The sequence below is a fragment of the Panicum virgatum genome, chromosome 4N (assembly GCF_016808335.1).
Source record: "Panicum virgatum strain AP13 chromosome 4N, P.virgatum_v5, whole genome shotgun sequence".
Lineage (NCBI taxonomy): Eukaryota > Viridiplantae > Streptophyta > Magnoliopsida > Poales > Poaceae > Panicum > Panicum virgatum.
The window spans coordinates 3,306,627-3,330,596 of record NC_053148.1 but is presented as its reverse complement, the minus strand read 5'-3'; the positions used below and the strand labels follow the sequence as shown (position 1 = coordinate 3,330,596).

Here is a 23,970-nt window from a genome sequence, read left to right as displayed (position 1 = left end):
TGCAATCTCTGCGTCTACTGCATTGCTTCTCTTGTTTACAAGCAATGCTTCCCCAGATTGTGATTTCTTACTGTTCTCAGTTAGTTTTTTTTTGGTTAGCTCTGCCCTTGACTTTCTTATTGTCTTGATGAACTCCGAATAATAAATCACACATTGTTGGAGTGATTTCTGAAATATAATTAGCTTCATTTTGAAATTAGCTTCCCCACATTGTGATTTCTGACATATAATTAGCTTCATTTCTGACATATAATTAGCTTACAACAATGTGTGATTTATGCAATTTGTTCTTTTTCACATTTGGATGTTATGGTTTTCCTTCCCTGGTCCTTCATTGTCTATCTAGTTATCTACTTTTATATTTCTCCATATTTGCTGAATTGTTGGTCTATTGGTGCAGTGTTGTGGTCGCAATGTATTCCATAAGTTGGTCGACAATCTCATTGCTCTCTTCCTGTTAACAGTTCAACAGCTGCACAAGCTCTGGAGCATGAGTAAGTAACTAAGTACTTTCGCATTTTCATTGCTCTTTATTTTCCTTGTGGTCTGGCTGTACATTTTGGCCAATTCCAACATGCATATAATTAGCCTTTTATTTATCGATTTGAATATATTGTCAGGATCTACCTGGCAACCTTGTAAAAGACAGTATTTAACACACTGGAACCATCTTGTGGACCATTGTGACCAGTTCTTGTCAAACTCAGAATCATGTTCTAGCCATTTGTACTCATAGACTTCAAGTAGTCACTACACAATGACTTGGTTAAACTCAATTATGATATATATAAATATTGGCTGTCAATTTGAGTTTTATATGCGATCTAAAAAATGGCTCGTAGCTGTGATTATAAGGATACAGAACAAGAATAGTCATTTATTGACTCACTAAAAGCAATGAGCATTCAGACACTGTCCCAATTAATCATGTTCATTGTGAAGAACAGCCCAAAATAACAGCTTTTCAAATGATGCATTTTTGTCTTTTTCTACTCAATGTACTGGACATTACTCTATGTAGGGCAAAACTTCGGAAAGATTGGTCAACACATATAGCATGATAGCACGCCACTCTTGAATATCCAAGGTCTTGATGGTTGCAGCACTTGCACTTCCGAGTTGGCCTCGGAAAAGACTCAAGGTGGAGTTAGATTCCACAGTATTGTAATGAGGGAGTGGATTGTGGACGCTAGGAAGGTTGTCAGCATAGTATTTTGATGTGAAGTTTGATACCTCCTCCAAAATATATGCCTCTGCGATGGAAGCTTCAATTTTGCATTTATTTTTACATTTAGTTCTAAGTATCTTTTGACATCTCTCAATTGAATAGCACCAACGGTGCTGCACGGGCCCACCCATTCGTGCCTCGTACGGGAGGTGCAAAATCATATGCTGCATCGGATTGAAGAAGCCTGGTGGAAAAATCTTCTCCAGCTTACAGAGCAACACAGGCGCCATTCTTTCCATTTTTTCAACTACTTTTAGAGATAACTCCTTAGCACAAAGCTGGCGGAAGAAAAAGCTCAACTCTGCCAGCACTTGCCAGATTTGATCAGAGAGGTAGCCTCTAACCACAACTGGAAGTAGCCGCTCGATCCATATATGGTAGTCATGACTCTTGAGCCCGTTGATTCGCATAGTGGTTAAGTTCACTCCCCTTCTCAGATTCGCCGCATACCCATCAGGGAACATCAAGGTTTGGAACCATTCTAGGACTTGTCTCCTCTCGGGCCTCGTCAGAACGAAATCGGCCTTAGGCTTTCTCCACGCCTTGCCTGATCCGGGAGGCCTCATTTCTAGCTTTGGTCTATCGCATAACGTTGCCTGATCCACTCTGGCCTTAACATTATCCTTTGTCTTATCTGAAATGTCCATGATTGTTCCGAACAATGCCTCGCCGACATTCTTTTTGGAGTGCATCATATCAATGTTATGTGGAAGAAGAAGGTCAGCCATATAGGGGAGCCTCCACAAGCCCGACTTCTGCGCCCAATCATGTTGCTCACCATATCCCACAAAACCCCCACCTTCAGCATTGATCACGAGACCATCTAATTGAGCACGAATGTCGGCACCCGTCATCATCTGCGGTGGATGGTCTTTAACTTCAACACCTTTTGTAAAGTTCTTCTTATCTCGTCTGAATGGATGGTCAAGAGGTAGGAATTGTCGATGTTTGTCGAACGAAGAATACTTGCCACCCTTCCGCAACCAAATGAACATCAATGCTGCCTTGCATACTGGACAAGGGAACTTCCCGTGGACACACCAGCCACAGAATATCCCATACGCCGACAGATAATGCAGGGAATAGTGGTACCAAACATACATTCTGAAGTTTGTCTTTGTAGCTCGATCGTATGTCCAAACCCCATCGTCCCAAGCACGGAGCAAATCGTCAATCAGGGGCTCCATGTACACACTCATATTATTTCCAGGGTGTCCAGGAATTATCAACGACAAGAATATGTTCTGTCGTTGAAAAATAACGCCAGGTGGGAGATTCAGTGGGATAACGAACACGGGCCAACAAGTGTAAGGGGCAGCCGACATTCCATAGGGATTGAAGCCATCTGTCGCCAGCGCAACACGTACATTACGAGCCTCCAAAGCTTTGTGACGATGAATCTCGTCGAAATGGGTCCATGATTGAGCATCGGATGGATGCACAAGCTTATTAGGATTGTAACGAGTTCCCATTTTGTGCCATGTCATCTGCTTCGCGGATTCCTCGGTAATGAATAGACGTTGGATTCTTGGTATGGGCGGCAGGTACCGTAGGACTTTCACGGGTACCGCGAGCTGCCTCTTCTGACCATCACCAGAGTCTACCTCCATGAACCGAGAGAATTCACACTTTGGATAGTACTTTGCTTCAGCGTGTTCTTTCCTAAATAAGATGCATCCCTTGGGACAAGCATGTATCTGTTCATATGGCATCTTCAGTGCACGAAGGAGTTTTTGTGCCTCATACATGCTCTTTGGAAGAATGTGCCCTTCTGGAAGCATGCTGCCAATAACTTGTAACATAACATCAAAGGCGTCTCGACTCAAGATAAATTGGGACTTCACGGCCATTAGGCGGCCAATGGCATCTAATTGTGAAACCTTGGTATGACCGTGAAGGGGTTGCTGGGCTGCAGCCAACATGTCATAGTACGCCTTCGCGGTTTCCTCTGGCTCCTCCTCCTCCCTACGTCCTTCATCGAAATGTGCTTCATGAAAGTCATCTAACATGTCTGCAACCCCGGCATCAGCGTCATGTTCTTCGATGTGTTGACTAACAACTTCGTCTCTCATACGATTGGCTTCGCCATGGTAGGTCCACCGGGTATAATTTCTCGTAAATCTATAATTGCAAAGATGATTCGTCATGATTTCGCGTGTTTGTCAACGCGTGTTTGCACATTTGTTGCACGAACACCAGGTGGTATTGCCTCCTTTGAGCTTTGCAAATGCTCCGTCCAAGAAAGCCTCGGTCTTGTCAATCCACTCCCCGGACAACTGACCCCCACATTTCCATCTAGTATACATCCACACACGGTCATCCATCCTCTATCATATCAATGAGTAATATAATATAAAAGATCATCCTTGCATGTACACGATGTCTACCAATTCTAATAGGTTAAGATATGTCCTAATCCCACCCGAGAGGATGCGTAGCTGGGGTTGGTTCTCATGCTCTACACCGATCCGAGGCAGAATTTCGGCAGCACCTCCCCGCTGTTCTCCAAATACACGTCCCGAAAAAGGAGATTGTGTATCCGGAGAACAACGAGGAGATGATGCCGAGACTCTGTCTCGAATCGGCGTAGACCATGAGAACTAACCCCATCTACACACCCTATCAGGTTGTCCAAAAAACGTGGACAATTCGAAACAGATACGGTCATACATATGCAAAGATCTTCATATATCCAACCGTATCTCCTTCGAACGGGTGACGCCTAACTCGGTTACTCCTATACGAACATGAGATGGAATGAGGGGCAGTTTGCACGTCCTCACCTAGGGCTCGAAGGCGGGCGAGTCGATGTCGCACGTGTCGGTGCCGACGCCTTGACCACGGTGTGCAATAACCTCCCCTGCCAAAATCAAAACAAATAAAGTGGTGTCAATTTAAGTTTCCAAACCCTGCAAGAAAAATCATGCTCTACACTAGAGATCCTACAGATGCAAACCTACGACGGCCGGTCGGGCTCCGAGACACCTGGGCGGGGCTGTTTGTTCAGGCAGTCGGCTCAAGGCTGCCCGAGCGTGGCGTGGGGCTGTGGCACGGCGGTAGGGCGACGGCGTGCGGCGCAACGGTGGGGAGGAGCCCGGCGCCGTGGACGGGCCGCGCGGCCGGCCTGGCGTCGGGGCCGTGGACGGGCCGCGCGGGCGGCTCTGCGTGGCTGGCGGCACGGCTAGGTGGCGGCACGGCGCGTGCGGCGGCACGGCAAGGCGGTGGCTCCGTGAGGCGGCACGGCGAGGCGGCGACACGGCGCTCGCGGCACCACGGCGAGGCGGCTGGGCGTGGTGGCGGCTCGGCGAGGCGGCGGCAGGGTGAGCGTGGCGGTTCGGCGAGGCGGCGGCACGGCGAGACGCCGCCACGGCACGCGCGTCGGGTCGGCGAGGCGGCGGCACGGCGATGCGGCGGCACGACGAGGCGAGGCGGCGGCAAGGCGAGGAGGCGGCTCGTCGAGAAAAGTGTGTGTGCAAGGGGCCGGGGCGAGAGCCGTTACGGCTAAGTGTGGGCTGGCCATTTGCCGTGTGCCCAGATCCAGGGCTCTGGGCACACGACAAACAACGTCTTTGCCGTGTGCCCTGATCCAAGGCACACGGCAAACAAGTTTCTGTTAAATTTAAATTTCACCCAACTAATTCGATTTAAAAAATTATTTTATATAATTAAATTGAATGGCCAATCAAAAAACATTACCAAATACAGTAAACAACTCATGTTTTATGATTGTAACAAAAAAAACTATTATTCCATGCGTTTCAAATTGTATCAAACAAATCGTTTCCATATCCATATCGTGTTTAAACAAATTTGATTTAACAAAATTTAATGTTTTTGTCTCCCAAAGTGCATAAACATTGCGATTTTGATGATTCTTTGAGAAAAAAACATTATTTCATGTGGTTATAGCTCAATTTCAATGTATGTTGACATGATATGATTTAACTAAAAAAAGAAAATTAATAAATGGATCTGAAAAAATCCCAAATTTTGGCAATCAAGAATCTAAGTACGATATTACATATATAAAATTTTTGGAATTGAAAAATGGATTGGACCAGCACTCTGGCTCAAAATATGAAAGATTTCTTCTCGAGTTCACGAATCTTCTTCGGATTTGCTTCTATTACTAAGGACCATACGTCTAACATTTGCGAAACCTACTCAATTTTTTACCATAGCATAATCACAGGAAATTATTGAATCATGAAAAATTTTAGAATTTTTAGACCTCATATGCTATTTATAAAATTTTAAAATGGTTCACCCTCATGTTACCGGGCATGGTTCGAGAAAAAGGGTTCTCGATATTGCATCTGATTTCATGGATACGACCTCGGAATGGACTCAACGACATTAATTTGATTTTTGGATGAATTTTACTACATTTGTCAAATCAGTTCCAGTTCAAATTGAACTTAATTTTAAGAAATGTGTTTAATGAAATTAAATGACTAAATATAGCGAATAGATTTTAAAAATACCAGATGTTTATATCAAGTCCCATATAAAATATATGTATTTTTGAAAATTTTGGGAGTGATAATTTAATTTTTTTCTCCAATACTTTGCCGTGTGCTTAGGCTCTGGCACTCGGCAAACAGAAAAAACCCACGGCAGCATGTGATTGACGGCTCCAAGTCCATCTGCTGGGGGGCAGCAGCATGTTTGCTTTCGGTAGCGGCACGCTGCAAGGCCATCTGCTGGTACGTACTACATTCTCTGCATGAAGGCACAGATGAAGAAAGATGAGAGATGGGTGTGTGTGTGCACTGCAGGCTGGGGAGGAGCGTTTCTCAGTGGAGGTGGACGAGGAGGATCGGGTGTGGTACGAGGTGGTGTCCCTGTCGAAGCCAGCCCACATTCTCGCCACACTCTGCTACCCCTACGTCCAGCTCAGGCAGAAGCATTTCGCGCGCCAATCGGGCCAGGCCATCCGCAAGCATCTATCCGCCGCCAAGTAGCTACCTACTCTAGCTAGCTGGCTGCTCATTTCTTTGTTGATGACATGACATGAGTAAGCAGTAACAAAGGTTTAGTGCTGATGGATGGGATCGTCTGCCTCTCTTTATCCACCCAACCCAAGAATGTACAGATATATACTGGTGGACGAGGAGGTTGGCACGTCGTGTGCAGGATTGCGCCTCTCTATAGAGGGTCCATCTATAGTTTGATATATAGTCCAACCGTTCATTTGCAGAAAGATTGTGGGAAATTCAAGTTTGGGGTTCTTTTCTATACTGAAGACGGTAGGGATTTGTTAATCTGCAAGTTTCAGAATCTGCAATACTTTTCAAGAGATTAACTTGTTATACATTTGCTTTTTCAGACTATGCATTTTAGTCATGCCTGCGTGTATGTACCCAGATAGGCTGACACCCTACCTTAGACTTTCCATGCAACCTGAGCAATCAACCAACTGACGTGGAGCCGTATTTTGCACCACATAATATAGCCAATGATGACCAACTGTTATTACCAGATTTAGTGTGAAGTTTTTTTTACTGATCGTGTTAGAGCAACTTTGTATTGATTTAGCTCTTGGTACAGAAGTAAATTGGTAAGAGAAGTTCTGTTTCTCTTATTTGGCTTTTCAAGTTCTGTTCAAAATTAAAGATGGGTGATAAGCACACTATATATACTTGTTAATTTCTTTACCTAAAGTTACTATAGTTGGTGTTATACTTTGGGGTCTCCTATTCGAAATGCAGGAGTCACATGTGATTTCCCTACTCTAAAAGTATCACTTGGTAAGTTAGTGGCGCGCGGTTGTATGATGATGCGAAATTCGATATTTGTTCCTAAGTGTAGCAACGCACGGGTATAGATCTAGTATCATGTAAATTACGAAATTATTATTAACCACATTGAAGGCAAAATAATGTCTTTCTATAACTAGCCTGCACATATTATAGTGGGCTAATAATAATAATATTTCTTTTCATAACTAGCCTCTGCATATATTATAGTGGGCCAGCCCATTCTTTTTCCGGGCTGAGAGCTGCTTCTACCGCGCTTTTTTCTTTTTTATATTTTTTAAAAATAAAAATTTCAAAAATATATGTCAGTTTTGAAATATTTCAAAAATACCCCCTGGTCGCCCCCCATAGGGCGACAGGCCTTAAGTGTAATTTTTTTCTTCAAATTTGCAACGATGTCCCTGGAAAAAAAGGGGGCATGTCGCCCCCCCCTCGGGCGACAGGGGGGCCTGTCGCCCCCCCCCACGGGCGACCGGGGCACCTCCCCCTATATATGGTCCAACCCCCTCTTCCCTCCTCATTTGAGCCCGAAAATTCCACCAAAAATCCAGAAAAAAAGAGAGAGGTGAGGAGAAGGGAAGCGGCGAAGCCCTGCCGGATTCAGCACTTGTGATCTGCAGGTTAGTACATTTAGTTTATATAATTTTTTATTTAAGTACTACGCATTTAAGTAGGGTGAGTAATTTAATTTAATTAGTGCTATAGTAGAACCATTTAAGTAGGAGTTTAATGATACTTTAGTTTTTAGTTACGTAGTAGTAAATTAGTTTAGAAAATTAGTACTACGCATTTATTATTACAATTGCAGTACTATTAGAGACGCGTTTATAAATTAATTACGATTTATAATAGAATTTGGCATTGCAGTATAGAATTTGAGTGTCATCACGTAGTTATGAATACTTATACGTTGTAGTTGAATTCCATACTTAGTTTTTACGGATTATTGAATAAGGTAGTGAAGTAAAGAGTATAACTCGATAAGTATTCTGTGATATACAGATATGTCGAGCAAGATGCAGTTTCAAGTATTTTATGGTGACTACAATGTTTTGTATGGGCCAAATGGAGTAGATCTTTCTGCCTTTAAGTGCACATCAAGCGCCATAGATAAACCTCTGGAAAAGAGTTTTGGTTCTATATGTAAGTGGCTACAGCGTGGGTTCCGTGTTGATCCGTTGACACATGTGATCACCGTCCAGTCTCTTGTTAATTAGGAGGTAGAAAGTGATTCATGGCAATTGATGATGATACACAGCACTGATGACTGGCAGAAGTACATGCAAGCAGCTCTAGAGCGTGGGTGGCCTCTGGCCATTCTTGTTCAAATCCGGGAGAAGACAGAAAATGAAATCCAACATGGTGCAGATCAAGCAACTTCGAGTATTCGAAGAGAGACCAATTATGTTGAGCAAGAAGAGACAGAGAACCCAGAGAACCAAAACATGGGACCACAGGGCCTTGCTGATGAGGGAGAGAGGATACATAGCATTGTGGACGAGATGGAGGCAGAAGACCAAACCGCAATAGAGATGGAAGAATATGAGGGCTCATCTGATGACGACGAGCAGTACTCATTGCCAAAAGAGTGGAAGGAGCATGGTTTTGGCAGTCATGTCGCAGAAGACGTACGAAATCAGGAGTGGGAGTACAGAGGAAATGAGATAGTGCAAGGTGCAACATATCCAAATATTGAAGACGTAAAAGATGCTGTGAGACTATGGGCAATATCATTGAAACGAGAATTCAGAGTCGTAAAGTCTGGCAGCAAAGAATATGAGGTGAAGTGTGTGAATGATGGATGTCCATGGCGAGTACATGCATTCAAGGGAAAATGAAAGTCGAACTGGAAATGTTCCATTGTGACAGAGCACACTTGTTTGCTGTCAGAAATTCTTCCCTCGCATCGCAATATATCATGCGACTTTGTTGCAAAGCAAATGTATGGGTTTATTATGGACAACCTAAATTATGAGCCGAAAATGATTGTTCGACACATTGAGCAGACTTTCCAGTACACCATCAGTTATTTGAAGGAATGACGGGCTAAACAAAGGGTGTTGGAGATGCGGTTCGGCACATACGAGGCATCATATGATAACCTACCTCGTATGTTATCCCAGGTTGCCGCTAGAAATCCTGAAAGCTTTTATGACACATACCTCGTACCAGCCGTGACTAGGGGGCAAAAAATTATGCAACGAGCCTTCTTTTGCATAGGTGCTTGTGTTAGAGCATTTCAGTTTTGTCTTCCGGTGATCTGCATTGATGGCACATTTCTGACTGGAAGGTATAAAGGTCAGATACTCACCGCAATCGGTGTAGATTGTAACAACCAAATAGTTCCACTCGCATTTGCATTTGTTGAGAATGAGAACATAGACAGTTGGTATTGGTTCCTTGAACGAGTCAAGGTTCATGTTGTTGCTGCACGTCCAGATGTGTGCCTTATTAGTGATAGGCATGCAGGTCTGCTGCAATCAATACTGAAATTGCAACGTGGAACTGCGACAACGCCTCCATTGTGGCCGGATGTCCAAAACAGGTGGTGCATTAGGCATATGGGTGCAAACTTCTATGACCACTTCAAGAACAAGGATCTTAAGAACCTGTTTAAGAGGTTGTGCACCCAAAATCAACAGAGAAAATTCAATGCATTATGGCAGATGCTTGATCAGTTGACTGCAGAGCTAGTGAAGGTAAGGGCATTAGGAGCAGGCACGAGTCAGGCTGCAGAGGCTCGACCGAGGAAGACGGGGGCATGTACGGCGAAGAGGAGGACGAGAGGCCCACTATGGGAACTATCTGGATCTGGCGTCAGGTACGCTCTTATACATCTAATTTTGTTATTCATTGTTACATGATGCATTAGTGCACTTTTAATGTTACTTATTCCGAATGCAGAGGTCCTGGGCGCATGCGTAGGTTAGACGCGCATATCCTGAGTTTGTTTCGGAGCTCGACATGCTGACGCCCGAGGACGTTGTCTGGGAGCCTTACAGCCCAGAGGCTGTGGCTACCCGTGCACCAGCAGGCCTGTCTTCGCACTGCTCCGCGAATGCGAGCCTGTGGCTTACTTCCGCCGTCCTGGTTTATGACATCGCGGTTGAGGCATATTGCCCCTGGAGAGTCAGGAGACAGTTTGGGCAGCGCCAGGAGTTTCCGGTGCCCACCGCGTTGGAGCGTGTCAGTCGCCAGGACCACAGGTAATTATGAATGAACTAGGCTCATACATTCGTGTCGAATCTAACGATTCTTTGTGGTCCACTTTGTAGGTTGTCAAGGAGTGGCTTGTCGTGCTCTGATGATTGGCTCACCAAGATGCAGCCGTGGGTGGACCAATGGGAACAGGCAGACGAGCACTTGGTCCATCCAACAGGACCACACACAGACAGCTCCTTTAGGGCTTACCTCACCTGGTACTTACCCCGGACTCGGGCTCGTATGGTTTTTGTTGACACTCACCCGCAGCCACACCAGGCGAGGACTCAGGATGGCTATGCCCGACACCACGTGGAGGCACTAGCTGGCGCGGTGAGTCTCTTGATCATATTTGCATATATATATAATCATATTCATAAGATAATTCATGTGTTTGTAACTGTATCTTTACTGAATGGATGCAGCTTCGCCTTTGCAACATGATGGAGACGGACTGCTCGACTTACTTGACGAGGGTACGTGCCGGATCCCCAATGACCCAGTTTGAGCAGACAGAGGCATGGTCGAGGCAGCGTGATCAGTTGCGTCAGGTAGTGCACAACTTCGGAAGCCGTGTGCAGTACGAAGACAGCCACGGGTCGTCCCAGGCCTCGTCGTCGTTCCCGTGTCCGTCGACCGTGCAAGGGCCGACGTCGCAGTTCTTCCCAAGTGCAGGTAACGTACATATCTCTTTAAAATTAGATCAAGTGTTCCTACATATTTACTAATATCACATACAGGATACGATCCAGGTACTGGAATGTTTAGAGGGACAGCACCAGTTGGCGGACCGTATCCAGGGATGGTACCGGGGCCACAGATACCGGTCTACACAGGTTAGTTTATGTTTCGTATTTCGGTTTCTACATGTCATGACAAAATATACGAGCGTACGCTAACATCCACATTTTTTGTGTAGGATTCTACCCCCATGCGGGCGCCGGACCTTCTTCTTCCTCCTTTCGACCAGATAACGAGACATTCACCTTAGACGACTTCGACAGCTTGAGTCCAGAAGAGCCTGCCGCGCAAGGTGACCCCGATGTCTTGGGGTATTCACAGCTAGGAGGAGCACCACTTGGGATATCTCAGCAGCAGACACCGCAGCCCCTTGCGCGTCCTGAGCGACAGTTGAGGTCTCCAGATGTTCTCACCTACTCCGAGGGCCATGTCCGTGCCCAGCAGAGGGCTAAGAGGGTCCGACGCCCTAGGGGTGGTTAGATATATCTGATGTTTGTATCTCTGATGTTTATTTGTAATGAGATAGCTGTGGACCGCTTATTTGTATCCGATGTTTATGATTGTGCTAGTTTACTTGTCATTTGTTTCTATGCATACTATTGATGTGAACTTATTATGTTTGTGGGTTCCATAATGCTCGTGAAATAAGGGAAGTTCTTGCGATTTTTTCGCGTGATACTACTGAAATTGTAATACTAAACGAGTGTTCTAAAGCACCAAATCTAATTCAGCTAATCCGCTAATTAAATTTAATTGTTATACAATATCAATGGATTCATACGGAAGTTACCGGTAGATCACAAGTACGCAATTCGGCAGAGCTTCGCCGTTTTTCTTCTCCTCACCCCTCTATTTTCCCGAATTTTTTGGCTCAAATGACAAAGGGAATGGCGGGATATGGCGGCATATGGCGGCCAGGGTGTATAGAGGAGGGGACCCTGGCGCCCCGCCCCCAACGGGCGACAGGCCCCTATCGCCCGTTGGGGGGGGCGACAGGCCCCCTTTTTTTTCTAGGGACATCGTTGCGAATTTGAAGAAAAAAAATTAAACTTAAGGCCTGTCGCCCTATGGGGAGGCGACCGGGGGTATTTTTGAAATATTTCAAAACAGACATATATTTTTGAAATTTTTATTTTTTAAAAATATAAAAAAGAAAAAAGCGCGCTTCTACCCACAAGTTGGGCCCTTCCCTTCGTTCTCGGCCTGGCAAAAAGGTGTTAACCATTGGGCCGCACATGCCAATTGCCAACGTTGCTGCCCGCACTTTTTGCATTTTGATTTTTTTACAAAATAATTTCACATTTAGACCTTTGGTGAAACGAATTGTGTTTTTGGACCAAGAGGCTTGGCGCCATGATCTACGGCGTTGAGGTAACACGTTTTGCCACCATAAATTATGGTGCCGCGCTTTGCGACCCGATCTAGCCGCTGACCCGCTCTAACACGTGGGGGTGATGTGACACCACCTCGGCGTCGTGGATCTTGCCGCTGACCCGCTTCGAAAAAGAAATTTTAGCTTACTAATTAATATAAGCTTGATTTTGCCTTGCAGACCCAAACTCGAACCTGGGCGCTCAGGCACGGAGGCTAGCGTCTTCACCATCTGAGCTAGAGCATACAATTTGTATATTTACTAGAACAATATTACTTATCTATTTCAAAAGCCAAATTATATAGGTTAAAGTTTCGATGCCGAGACCTATGTCACCGATCTCGGCACCAAGATCCATGGCGCCGAGCTCGGCGCCAAGATCTGTGGCACCGAAGTGGTGCCACGTCGCTTCCACGTCGAACGCCATATTGATCGAAGTGGTGCCACGCCGAACGCCATATTGAATCGACGTATTATCTAGGCGGCGTCCAAAGGCGCAATTTGTTTCTCTAGAGATCTAAATGTGAATTTTTTAATAAAAAGAGTTAAAATGTAAACAGTACGTCGTTGCTGTCTGCTGGCCTAACTACCTAGCGTGCTGCCTATGCTGGCCTCTCCATCTTGTTAGGCCTAATTTGGAGGAGCACTAGGAAAGTTTTCATGCACGGAGCCAATTATGGTAATGCGTAAATTTGTTCCACGAGGAGCAAATGGTATGGTATGGTTCGATTATATATATCCACGAGAATCTTGGGTATTTCGAAATCAAATTCATCAGTGAATTAATCCGGTCGCAACGCCCGACCAGATGCATGCGTATGAAAACATGAGAAATATGGTAACGTTCAATCCAAATTCTTCATCCAACATTATATTAGGAATGCAATATATAGAATGGATAAGAATTCGTATGTGTGAGCTGGCATACAGATAGGCGCTGTTCCACCTTGTGCATGCGTGGGCGTGGCTCCCCCTAACGGCCTAACCTCTATATACACGTTGTCAGCTTCTTGTGGTCTCACACATCGACCAATTAGCATCATCGTCGTAAAACCAGATAGAGAGATCGATCATTAGCTAGCAGTGCCCCCATGGAAGAAGCAGCAGCGTCGGCGTCTGCTCTGAGGGTGATCATCATGTTGCTGCTGGTAGCAGCAGCAGCAGCAGCAGCAGCTGGAGACGGCGCATCCGTTCGGAGAACCATCGAGGTACGTACGCGTGTCTGCACACCTTGCGGTCGATCTGACAGGATAAATAAATGCCGTGTGTGCTGAAGATCGACGACGTACAGAGCGACGACGACGGCGACGTGATCGACTGCGTGGACATCTACCAGCAGCCGGCGCTCAAGCATGCTCCGCTCGGGAGCCGAGTAATTCAGGTCGGTCTCTCGCTCTGATTTTCTTTAACCCCCTTTAGATTAGATTAAACAACACTTTGCATATATTGTTATTAGTAAAAGGAGAAAATTTTCTATTGTTTCTCCTTCGCTGATTTGGGCTCCTGTGATCCATCTCCCATGCACGGCAACATGCACCGCGCGACCTAAAGGCCAAGCCGGAGATCACCATGGAAGCGATGGTGGCGGCGGCGGCGCCCTTGGCTTCGAAACCGCAGCAGCTGCACCAGACCTGGTGGAAAAACGGGAGCTGCCCGGCAGGGACCGTCCCGATCCGGCGAGACTCCAGCCGCGCCAACCCTGAAATCGCCGAGCTGGTGCGCCGGTCCTCGCCGTTCGGGCGCCCCGGCAGCAGCCGTGCGGGCAGCTACAACCAATCCGCCATGGCCGCGCCGCCGGGAGGCAAAGTGGAGGTGGCAGCTGCGTTCGCGACGAACGCGCCGTACCTTGGTGCTCGGGCGCGCTTGCCTTACTGGAAGGTTAACGTGCACCCTGCAGGCGAGTTCTCCATGAGCTACATTCTGATTGGGAACACGCTGGACACCGACTACGTGGCGATCAAGGGGGCCGACCCGCCGCCACATCTTACCAACCAGATTGCGGTTGGTCTTGTGGTAAGGCTCTCGTCTATCCATCTCGACTGCAAAACTACGTGGCAGTTTTAATTTATTTTAGATTATTTTCATTTCACAAATCGTGTGTCCAGTATTTACAAACGTACTGTCATATGACCGAGTGTAAGAAAAAAGCCTTTTTTTTTTCAAGAGAAATGTGGAAACCGGTTACTTTCATTAATATTTGTGTGAACATGGTGATGTCACAGGCTTGGCCTTCTCTCTTTGGAGATTCCTTATCAAGAACATTCGTCTATTACACTGTAAGTACTCGATTCAAGCTCTCGTCGTTTATTAGTATATCATTAGCAAAATATTACTGATCGATCAGGCACACCTCATAGTAGTGAATTATTCACAAATTAAGTAAATATCATCTCAACATCAATTTATCAAGATAGGTACAGTACTAATTAAATTGCTAGAGTAAATATATCAAAGTATAGCTAGCTATATATCTAAAATCTTGAGATGAAAATCAGGGACATATATTGTTATGTTTTGTTAATTTACATGTACATGCAGAATGACGAAGGAGTAGCAAACAATTGTTTCAATCTAGACCGTGGAGGATTCGTTCATACGGGAAACGACAAGCATTTTGCTCTTGGAGGTTCATTTTTCCCTGACTCGCAAGTGGGAGGTGATTTATTCACTGTAACATTTGGTATACACAGGGTACGTGTACGTGAAGCTTCCATGCCTCCCATCAGCATCCACATATATATAGACACACACACCGTAGACCACCTGAATAAAACCTTTTTCTTTTATATTACAAAGATGCATACTTTTTCTGCGTATTCGAGGAAGAACACTAAACATTTACGGAAAAAGTCTACATAACCCCCTCAACTATTGGACCTGGACTACTTAACCCCCCAAACTACAAAACCGGTTATTCTACCCCCTAAACTTTCCAAAACCAGCCAAACAACCCCCCATGATGGTTTTGGAGGGTGGTTTTGTCTTTTTCTTTTTTATTTATTTCAGCTGAATCTTTGAAAAATCATAACAAATCATAGAAAAATCCAAAAATTGTAAATCCAATTTTGTTGGACTCTACATGAGTAGATCTATATAGTGAATATATAATATGGTATTCTTTAGTACAAATTTTTTGTTGTAGATTTAGGTCTATACTTTTTTGCAATTAATGTAAATAATTCATATATGCAATTTTCATTGTCCAATTATACTGAAATTTTTATAGTGGGATAATTAATGTATGCTTGAACTTTAGTAAAAATTTCATACTGATTGGATCAAGTATAATTTAGTTATAGATTTATTTAAATTTAACCAGCATGAACATAAATAAATTTATAACAAATGTATACATGATCCAATGAGTATAAAGTTTTTACTAGAGTACAAGCATACAATATTTAGCCCACCATAAAAATTTCACCCCATAACCATGGAAAATGCAGCTAGAATTATTCTATTTAATTACAGAAAAACATATATCTAAATCTACAACAAAAAAATTATATGAAAGCAAACCATATTATATGTTTACTATGTGGATCTACTCATGTAAAGTCCAACAAAATTAGATTTAAATTTTTAGATTTTTCTATGATTTGTTATGATTTTTCAAAGATTCAGCTGAAATAAATAAAAAAGATAAAGATAAAACTACCCTCCGAAACCGCCTTGGGGGGTCATTTGGCCGGTTTTGAAAAATTCAGGGGGTAGAATAATCGGTTTTGTAGTTTGGGGGGTTAAGTAGTCTAGGTCCAATAGTTGAGAGAGTTATGTAGACTTTTTCCAAACATTTACACGTACATACCCCCCCTTTTTTTCCCCTTGTCATTACATCACACCGCATGCTACATGTCTCGTGATAACGCAGGATCCTGCCGGGAATAGGTGGTGGGTTTCGGTGATGGACCAGGAGATCGGCTACTACCCTGAATCCGTATTCAACACGAGGTTCCCTGACGCCGCGTACGTGGAGATGGGCGGGCGGGTGCTCGACAGCAGGCCCGGTGGCAAGCACACGACCACGCCGATGGGGAGCGGCATGCCGGCGTGCGCAGGCTGGGGCTTCGCGGCCACCATCATTCAGTACCTCGGCGTCAGCTCCGACGGGGTCCTCTTCAACGACGATGCCAGCAAGACCATTGCAACGACGCTGCTACGGAGTCAATACTCTGGGCTTGGACAAGTCGAGGGGTGGTTTCGACATTGTGTATGGAGGGCCAGGTGGAATCCACTGTGACAAGCAGCAGTAATATCGATCAAGTAATATTTGAATACAGCTAGTAGCTAGTTAGAAAAAGGTGGGAATATATCCGGTGGAAATCACAACTTTCGTGAAGACCCATGCAAACCACGACAAAAATTTTTCTAGATTCACCAAAAAAATCACAATGCAGATGATAAGATGATACACAACTTTGTAAAATATCTTGTCCAAGCTTCAGCTGTGTGAGCATGGGTAATTTTCATCAATTATTTGTCTGTTAATGACAAGAACTGGGTCGACAGATTTAGCAATGGAAGATGATTGATTCAAAGTAACAGAGAGGCAGTGATGCAATGCAAACTACTACTGACTGCTGCTTGATTAATTGATTTGCAATTTTTAGGGTAACTATTAATTGTTTCACGAGTTTGCCAGTTTGGAGAGGCTGAGAGCAGAAATTAAAGGCCGAGCATGCACCCCGGCACAAGCACAAGCGTCCGTACGTCAGCACAAGTTCGCTTTCTTGCATTGCCTCCGTGGCAGGTGCTGTGCTGGTAGCGCATGCATGCATGCACGCGCCTATTGGACCAGTCATCCTATTCATAACTGGCACTACTACAGAAATTATTTTTACCATCGGTATTTTCACTACCGGTTGTTATGGAATCGGTATTTTCACTGCCAGTTGTTATGAAACCGATCGACGGTGAAAATATTTCACCACTTGCTCTAAAGTAGGTGACCATAGTGGACTATAGGATCGGTGGTGAAATCCATTTTCACTACCGGCTTCTGTTACGGGACGGGGTGAAAAACCTTGTCACCGCCGCATTCACAAACGTGCCAGCGGTGAAAGGCCCCACCCGCCCACCTCCGTGCCGCCCTGCCGGAGGGCCCCCAATTCCGGTGGCACCCCTGACCTCCGGCCGGACCGCGTGGCCTGAGCGCCGACCCTTGGTTGCTCTTCACAAAATTGCCGCGGCACCAGATGCTGGTGGCCTTCACTTGCAACGCGTGTGGGCAGCATACTACCAGGGCCCTCCATCCTCATGCCTACACTGATGGAACTGTGTTTGTTCAGGTATGAACTCTGTGATACGTGTAACCAATGTGTTAATAAGAGTCCAAGTTGATATGATCCTTGTTCTGGCTTGGCTAAGTGCATTCGATGCATCTTTGGTGGTTGGTTCTGTCTAAAATTTTCTAACCTGTGGTATGTTATTAGTTCGTTACACACGATTTAGATAGCTAGCCTTCTTAATATCAAAGAAATTTCTTAAATGAATATCCTGCAGTTATTACCATGGGCTATACGTTCTTCCTCAAAGTCAGGCGTTAGTATAGTTGGAGTTTGAAGAATTTTGTTATCCTAGAGATGATAGATGAGGATCACTTGATATTGTACTAGATTTGTAGTGTGCTGACCCGTTTGCGTAAATCTATAGGTGTTAATTAGTGACCCTTAGGTGCACCTCCAATCCTTTTTAGTTCAAAATTTTATACTACTTCTTCAAAATTAGATCTCATTTTGAAAAATTAGTACAAAACTTTGAACTAAAGAGGGTTGGAGGTGCACCTAAGGGTCACCAATTAACACCCCTACGTAAATCCATCCAAGTGAGGCCACTGCACTAGGCTTATGCCACTTGTACTGTTAATTCTGACCCATATTTGGTCCTCATAAAATTTACACGCAAAGCTTTTGCATGTCTATTAGCTATGCAATCTCTGCGTCTACTGCATTGCTTCTCTTGTTTACAAGCAATGCTTCCCCAGATTGTGATTTCTTACTGTTCTCAGTTAGTTTTTTTTTGGTTAGCTCTGCCCTTGACTTTCTTATTGTCTTGATGAACTCCGAATAATAAATCACACATTGTTGGAGTGATTTCTGAAATATAATTAGCTTCATTTTGAAATTAGCTTCCCCACATTGTGATTTCTGACATATAATTAGCTTCATTTCTGACATATAATTAGCTTACAACAATGTGTGATTTATGCAATTTGTTCTTTTTCACATTTGGATGTTATGGTTTTCCTTCCCTGGTCCTTCATTGTCTATCTAGTTATCTACTTTTATATTTCTCCATATTTGCTGAATTGTTGGTCTATTGGTGCAGTGTTGTGGTCGCAATGTATTCCATAAGTTGGTCGACAATCTCATTGCTCTCTTCCTGTTAACAGTTCAACAGCTGCACAAGCTCTGGAGCATGAGTAAGTAACTAAGTACTTTCGCATTTTCATTGCTCTTTATTTTCCTTGTGGTCTGGCTGTACATTTTGGCCAATTCCAACATGCATATAATTAGCCTTTTATTTATCGATTTGAATATATTGTCAGGATCTACCTGGCAACCTTGTAAAAGACAGTATTTAACACACTGGAACCATCTTGTGGACCATTGTGACCAGTTCTTGTCAAACTCAGAATCATGTTCTAGCCATTTGTACTCATAGACTTCAAGTAGTCACTACACAATGACTTGGTTAAACTCAATTATGATATATATAAATATTGGCTGTCAATTTGAGTTTTATATGCGATCTAAAAAATGGCTCGTAGCTGTGATTATAAGGATACAGAACAAGAATAGTCATTTATTGACTCACTAAAAGCAATGAGCATTCAGACACTGTCCCAATTAATCATGTTCATTGTGAAGAACAGCCCAAAATAACAGCTTTTCAAATGATGCATTTTTGTCTTTTTCTACTCAATGTACTGGACATTACTCTATGTAGGGCAAAACTTCGGAAAGATTGGTCAACACATATAGCATGATAGCACGCCACTCTTGAATATCCAAGGTCTTGATGGTTGCAGCACTTGCACTTCCGAGTTGGCCTCGGAAAAGACTCAAGGTGGAGTTAGATTCCACAGTATTGTAATGAGGGAGTGGATTGTGGACGCTAGGAAGGTTGTCAGCATAGTATTTTGATGTGAAGTTTGATACCTCCTCCAAAATATATGCCTCTGCGATGGAAGCTTCAATTTTGCATTTATTTTTACATTTAGTTCTAAGTATCTTTTGACATCTCTCAATTGAATAGCACCAACGGTGCTGCACGGGCCCACCCATTCGTGCCTCGTACGGGAGGTGCAAAATCATATGCTGCATCGGATTGAAGAAGCCTGGTGGAAAAATCTTCTCCAGCTTACAGAGCAACACAGGCGCCATTCTTTCCATTTTTTCAACTACTTTTAGAGATAACTCCTTAGCACAAAGCTGGCGGAAGAAAAAGCTCAACTCTGCCAGCACTTGCCAGATTTGATCAGAGAGGTAGCCTCTAACCACAACTGGAAGTAGCCGCTCGATCCATATATGGTAGTCATGACTCTTGAGCCCGTTGATTCGCATAGTGGTTAAGTTCACTCCCCTTCTCAGATTCGCCGCATACCCATCAGGGAACATCAAGGTTTGGAACCATTCTAGGACTTGTCTCCTCTCGGGCCTCGTCAGAACGAAATCGGCCTTAGGCTTTCTCCACGCCTTGCCTGATCCGGGAGGCCTCATTTCTAGCTTTGGTCTATCGCATAACGTTGCCTGATCCACTCTGGCCTTAACATTATCCTTTGTCTTATCTGAAATGTCCATGATTGTTCCGAACAATGCCTCGCCGACATTCTTTTTGGAGTGCATCATATCAATGTTATGTGGAAGAAGAAGGTCAGCCATATAGGGGAGCCTCCACAAGCCCGACTTCTGCGCCCAATCATGTTGCTCACCATATCCCACAAAACCCCCACCTTCAGCATTGATCACGAGACCATCTAATTGAGCACGAATGTCGGCACCCGTCATCATCTGCGGTGGATGGTCTTTAACTTCAACACCTTTTGTAAAGTTCTTCTTATCTCGTCTGAATGGATGGTCAAGAGGTAGGAATTGTCGATGTTTGTCGAACGAAGAATACTTGCCACCCTTCCGCAACCAAATGAACATCAATGCTGCCTTGCATACTGGACAAGGGAACTTCCCGTGGACACACCAGCCACAGAATATCCCATACGCCGACAGATAATGCAGGGAATAGTGGTACCAAACATACATTCTGAAGTTTGTCTTTGTAGCTCGATCGTATGTCCAAACCCCATCGTCCCAAGCACGGAGCAAATCGTCAATCAGGGGCTCCATGTACACACTCATATTATTTCCAGGGTGTCCAGGAATTATCAACGACAAGAATATGTTCTGTCGTTGAAAAATAACGCCAGGTGGGAGATTCAGTGGGATAACGAACACGGGCCAACAAGTGTAAGGGGCAGCCGACATTCCATAGGGATTGAAGCCATCTGTCGCCAGCGCAACACGTACATTACGAGCCTCCAAAGCTTTGTGACGATGAATCTCGTCGAAATGGGTCCATGATTGAGCATCGGATGGATGCACAAGCTTATTAGGATTGTAACGAGTTCCCATTTTGTGCCATGTCATCTGCTTCGCGGATTCCTCGGTAATGAATAGACGTTGGATTCTTGGTATGGGCGGCAGGTACCGTAGGACTTTCACGGGTACCGCGAGCTGCCTCTTCTGACCATCACCAGAGTCTACCTCCATGAACCGAGAGAATTCACACTTTGGATAGTACTTTGCTTCAGCGTGTTCTTTCCTAAATAAGATGCATCCCTTGGGACAAGCATGTATCTGTTCATATGGCATCTTCAGTGCACGAAGGAGTTTTTGTGCCTCATACATGCTCTTTGGAAGAATGTGCCCTTCTGGAAGCATGCTGCCAATAACTTGTAACATAACATCAAAGGCGTCTCGACTCAAGATAAATTGGGACTTCACGGCCATTAGGCGGCCAATGGCATCTAATTGTGAAACCTTGGTATGACCGTGAAGGGGTTGCTGGGCTGCAGCCAACATGTCATAGTACGCCTTCGCGGTTTCCTCTGGCTCCTCCTCCTCCCTACGTCCTTCATCGAAATGTGCTTCATGAAAGTCATCTAACATGTCTGCAACCCCGGCATCAGCGTCATGTTCTTCGATGTGTTGACTAACAACTTCGTCTCTCATACGATTGGCTTCGCCATGGTAGGTCCACCGGGTATAATTTCTCGTAAATCTATAATTGCAAAGATGATTCGTCATGATTTCGCGTGTTTGTCAACGCGTGTTTGCACATTTGTTGCACGAACACCAGGTGGTATTGCCTCCTTTGAGCTTTGCAAATGCTCCGTCCAAGAAAGCCTCGGTCTTGTCAATCCACTCCCCGGACTGACCCCCACATTTCCATCTAGTATACATCCACACACGGTCATCCATCCTCTATCATATCAATGAGTAATATAATATAAAAGATCATCCTTGCATGTACACGATGTCTACCAATTCTAATAGGTTAAGATATGTCCTAATCCCACCCGAGAGGATGCGTAGCTGGGGTTGGTTCTCATGCTCTACACCGATCCGAGGCAGAATTTCGGCAGCACCTCCCCGCTGTTCTCCAAATACACGTCCCGAAAAAGGAGATTGTGTATCCGGAGAACAACGAGGAGATGATGCCGAGACTCTGTCTCGAATCGGCGTAGACCATGAGAACTAACCCCATCTACACACCCTATCAGGTTGTCCAAAAAACGTGGACAATTCGAAACAGATACGGTCATACATATGCAAAGATCTTCATATATCCAACCGTATCTCCTTCGAACGGGTGACGCCTAACTCGGTTACTCCTATACGAACATGAGATGGAATGAGGGGCAGTTTGCACGTCCTCACCTAGGGCTCGAAGGCGGGCGAGTCGATGTCGCACGTGTCGGTGCCGACGCCTTGACCACGGTGTGCAATAACCTCCCCTGCCAAAATCAAAACAAATAAAGTGGTGTCAATTTAAGTTTCCAAACCCTGCAAGAAAAATCATGCTCTACACTAGAGATCCTACAGATGCAAACCTACGACGGCCGGTCGGGCTCCGAGACACCTGGGCGGGGCTGTTTGTTCAGGCAGTCGGCTCAAGGCTGCCCGAGCGTGGCGTGGGGCTGTGGCACGGCGGTAGGGCGACGGCGTGCGGCGCAACGGTGGGGAGGAGCCCGGCGCCGTGGACGGGCCGCGCGGCCGGCCTGGCGTCGGGGCCGTGGACGGGCCGCGCGGGCGGCTCTGCGTGGCTGGCGGCACGGCTAGGTGGCGGCACGGCGCGTGCGGCGGCACGGCAAGGCGGTGGCTCCGTGAGGCGGCACGGCGAGGCGGCGACACGGCGCTCGCGGCACCACGGCGAGGCGGCTGGGCGTGGTGGCGGCTCGGCGAGGCGGCGGCAGGGTGAGCGTGGCGGTTCGGCGAGGCGGCGGCACGGCGAGACGCCGCCACGGCACGCGCGTCGGGTCGGCGAGGCGGCGGCACGGCGATGCGGCGGCACGACGAGGCGAGGCGGCGGCAAGGCGAGGAGGCGGCTCGTCGAGAAAAGTGTGTGTGCAAGGGGCCGGGGCGAGAGCCGTTACGGCTAAGTGTGGGCTGGCCATTTGCCGTGTGCCCAGATCCAGGGCTCTGGGCACACGACAAACAACGTCTTTGCCGTGTGCCCTGATCCAAGGCACACGGCAAACAAGTTTCTGTTAAATTTAAATTTCACCCAACTAATTCGATTTAAAAAATTATTTTATATAATTAAATTGAATGGCCAATCAAAAAACATTACCAAATACAGTAAACAACTCATGTTTTATGATTGTAACAAAAAAAACTATTATTCCATGCGTTTCAAATTGTATCAAACAAATCGTTTCCATATCCATATCGTGTTTAAACAAATTTGATTTAACAAAATTTAATGTTTTTGTCTCCCAAAGTGCATAAACATTGCGATTTTGATGATTCTTTGAGAAAAAAACATTATTTCATGTGGTTATAGCTCAATTTCAATGTATGTTGACATGATATGATTTAACTAAAAAAAGAAAATTAATAAATGGATCTGAAAAAATCCCAAATTTTGGCAATCAAGAATCTAAGTACGATATTACATATATAAAATTTTTGGAATTGAAAAATGGATTGGACCAGCACTCTGGCTCAAAATATGAAAGATTTCTTCTCGAGTTCACGAATCTTCTTCGGATTTGCTTCTATTACTAAGGACCATACGTCTAACATTTGCGAAACCTACTCAATTTTTTACCATAGCATAATCACAGGAAATTATTGAATCATGAAAAATTTTAGAATTTTTAGACCTCATATGCTATTTATAAAATTTTAAAATGGTTCACCCTCATGTTACCGGGCATGGTTCGAGAAAAAGGGTTCTCGATATTGCATCTGATTTCATGGATACGACCTCGGAATGGACTCAACGACATTAATTTGATTTTTGGATGAATTTTACTACATTTGTCAAATCAGTTCCAGTTCAAATTGAACTTAATTTTAAGAAATGTGTTTAATGAAATTAAATGACTAAATATAGCGAATAGATTTTAAAAATACCAGATGTTTATATCAAGTCCCATATAAAATATA

The 23,970-nt window shown here is 44.8% G+C and overlaps 1 protein-coding gene and 1 long non-coding RNA gene across 2 annotated transcripts; both read left to right on the top strand.

Annotated features, from left to right (window-relative positions):
• The first annotated feature begins 5,871 nt into the window (after nucleotides 1-5,871).
• On the top strand, nucleotides 5,872-6,556 carry LOC120671026. Its single transcript, XR_005673473.1, has 2 exons — nucleotides 5,872-5,934; nucleotides 6,007-6,556. It is a non-coding gene; the product is annotated as an uncharacterized LOC120671026 (long non-coding RNA).
• Nucleotides 6,557-13,879: 7,323 nt separating this feature from the next.
• LOC120670449 lies at nucleotides 13,880-16,541 on the top strand. Its single transcript, XM_039950546.1, has 2 exons — nucleotides 13,880-14,314; nucleotides 16,173-16,541. Exons 1-2 carry the CDS (start codon nucleotides 13,880-13,882, stop codon nucleotides 16,539-16,541), a joined length of 804 nt encoding a protein of 267 aa, XP_039806480.1.
• The last annotated feature ends 7,429 nt before the right edge of the window (nucleotides 16,542-23,970 follow it).

Bases quoted from the DNA above. Each gene is read 5' to 3' on its own strand.
- LOC120670449 (XM_039950546.1), top strand. From the start codon at position 13,880: ATGGTGGCGGCGGCGGCGCCCTTGGCTTCGAAACCGCAGCAGCTGCAC. The intron at 14,315-16,172 runs GTAAGGCTCTCG...GTGATAACGCAG, and splicing joins AGATTGCGGTTGGTCTTGTG to GATCCTGCCGGGAATAGGTG.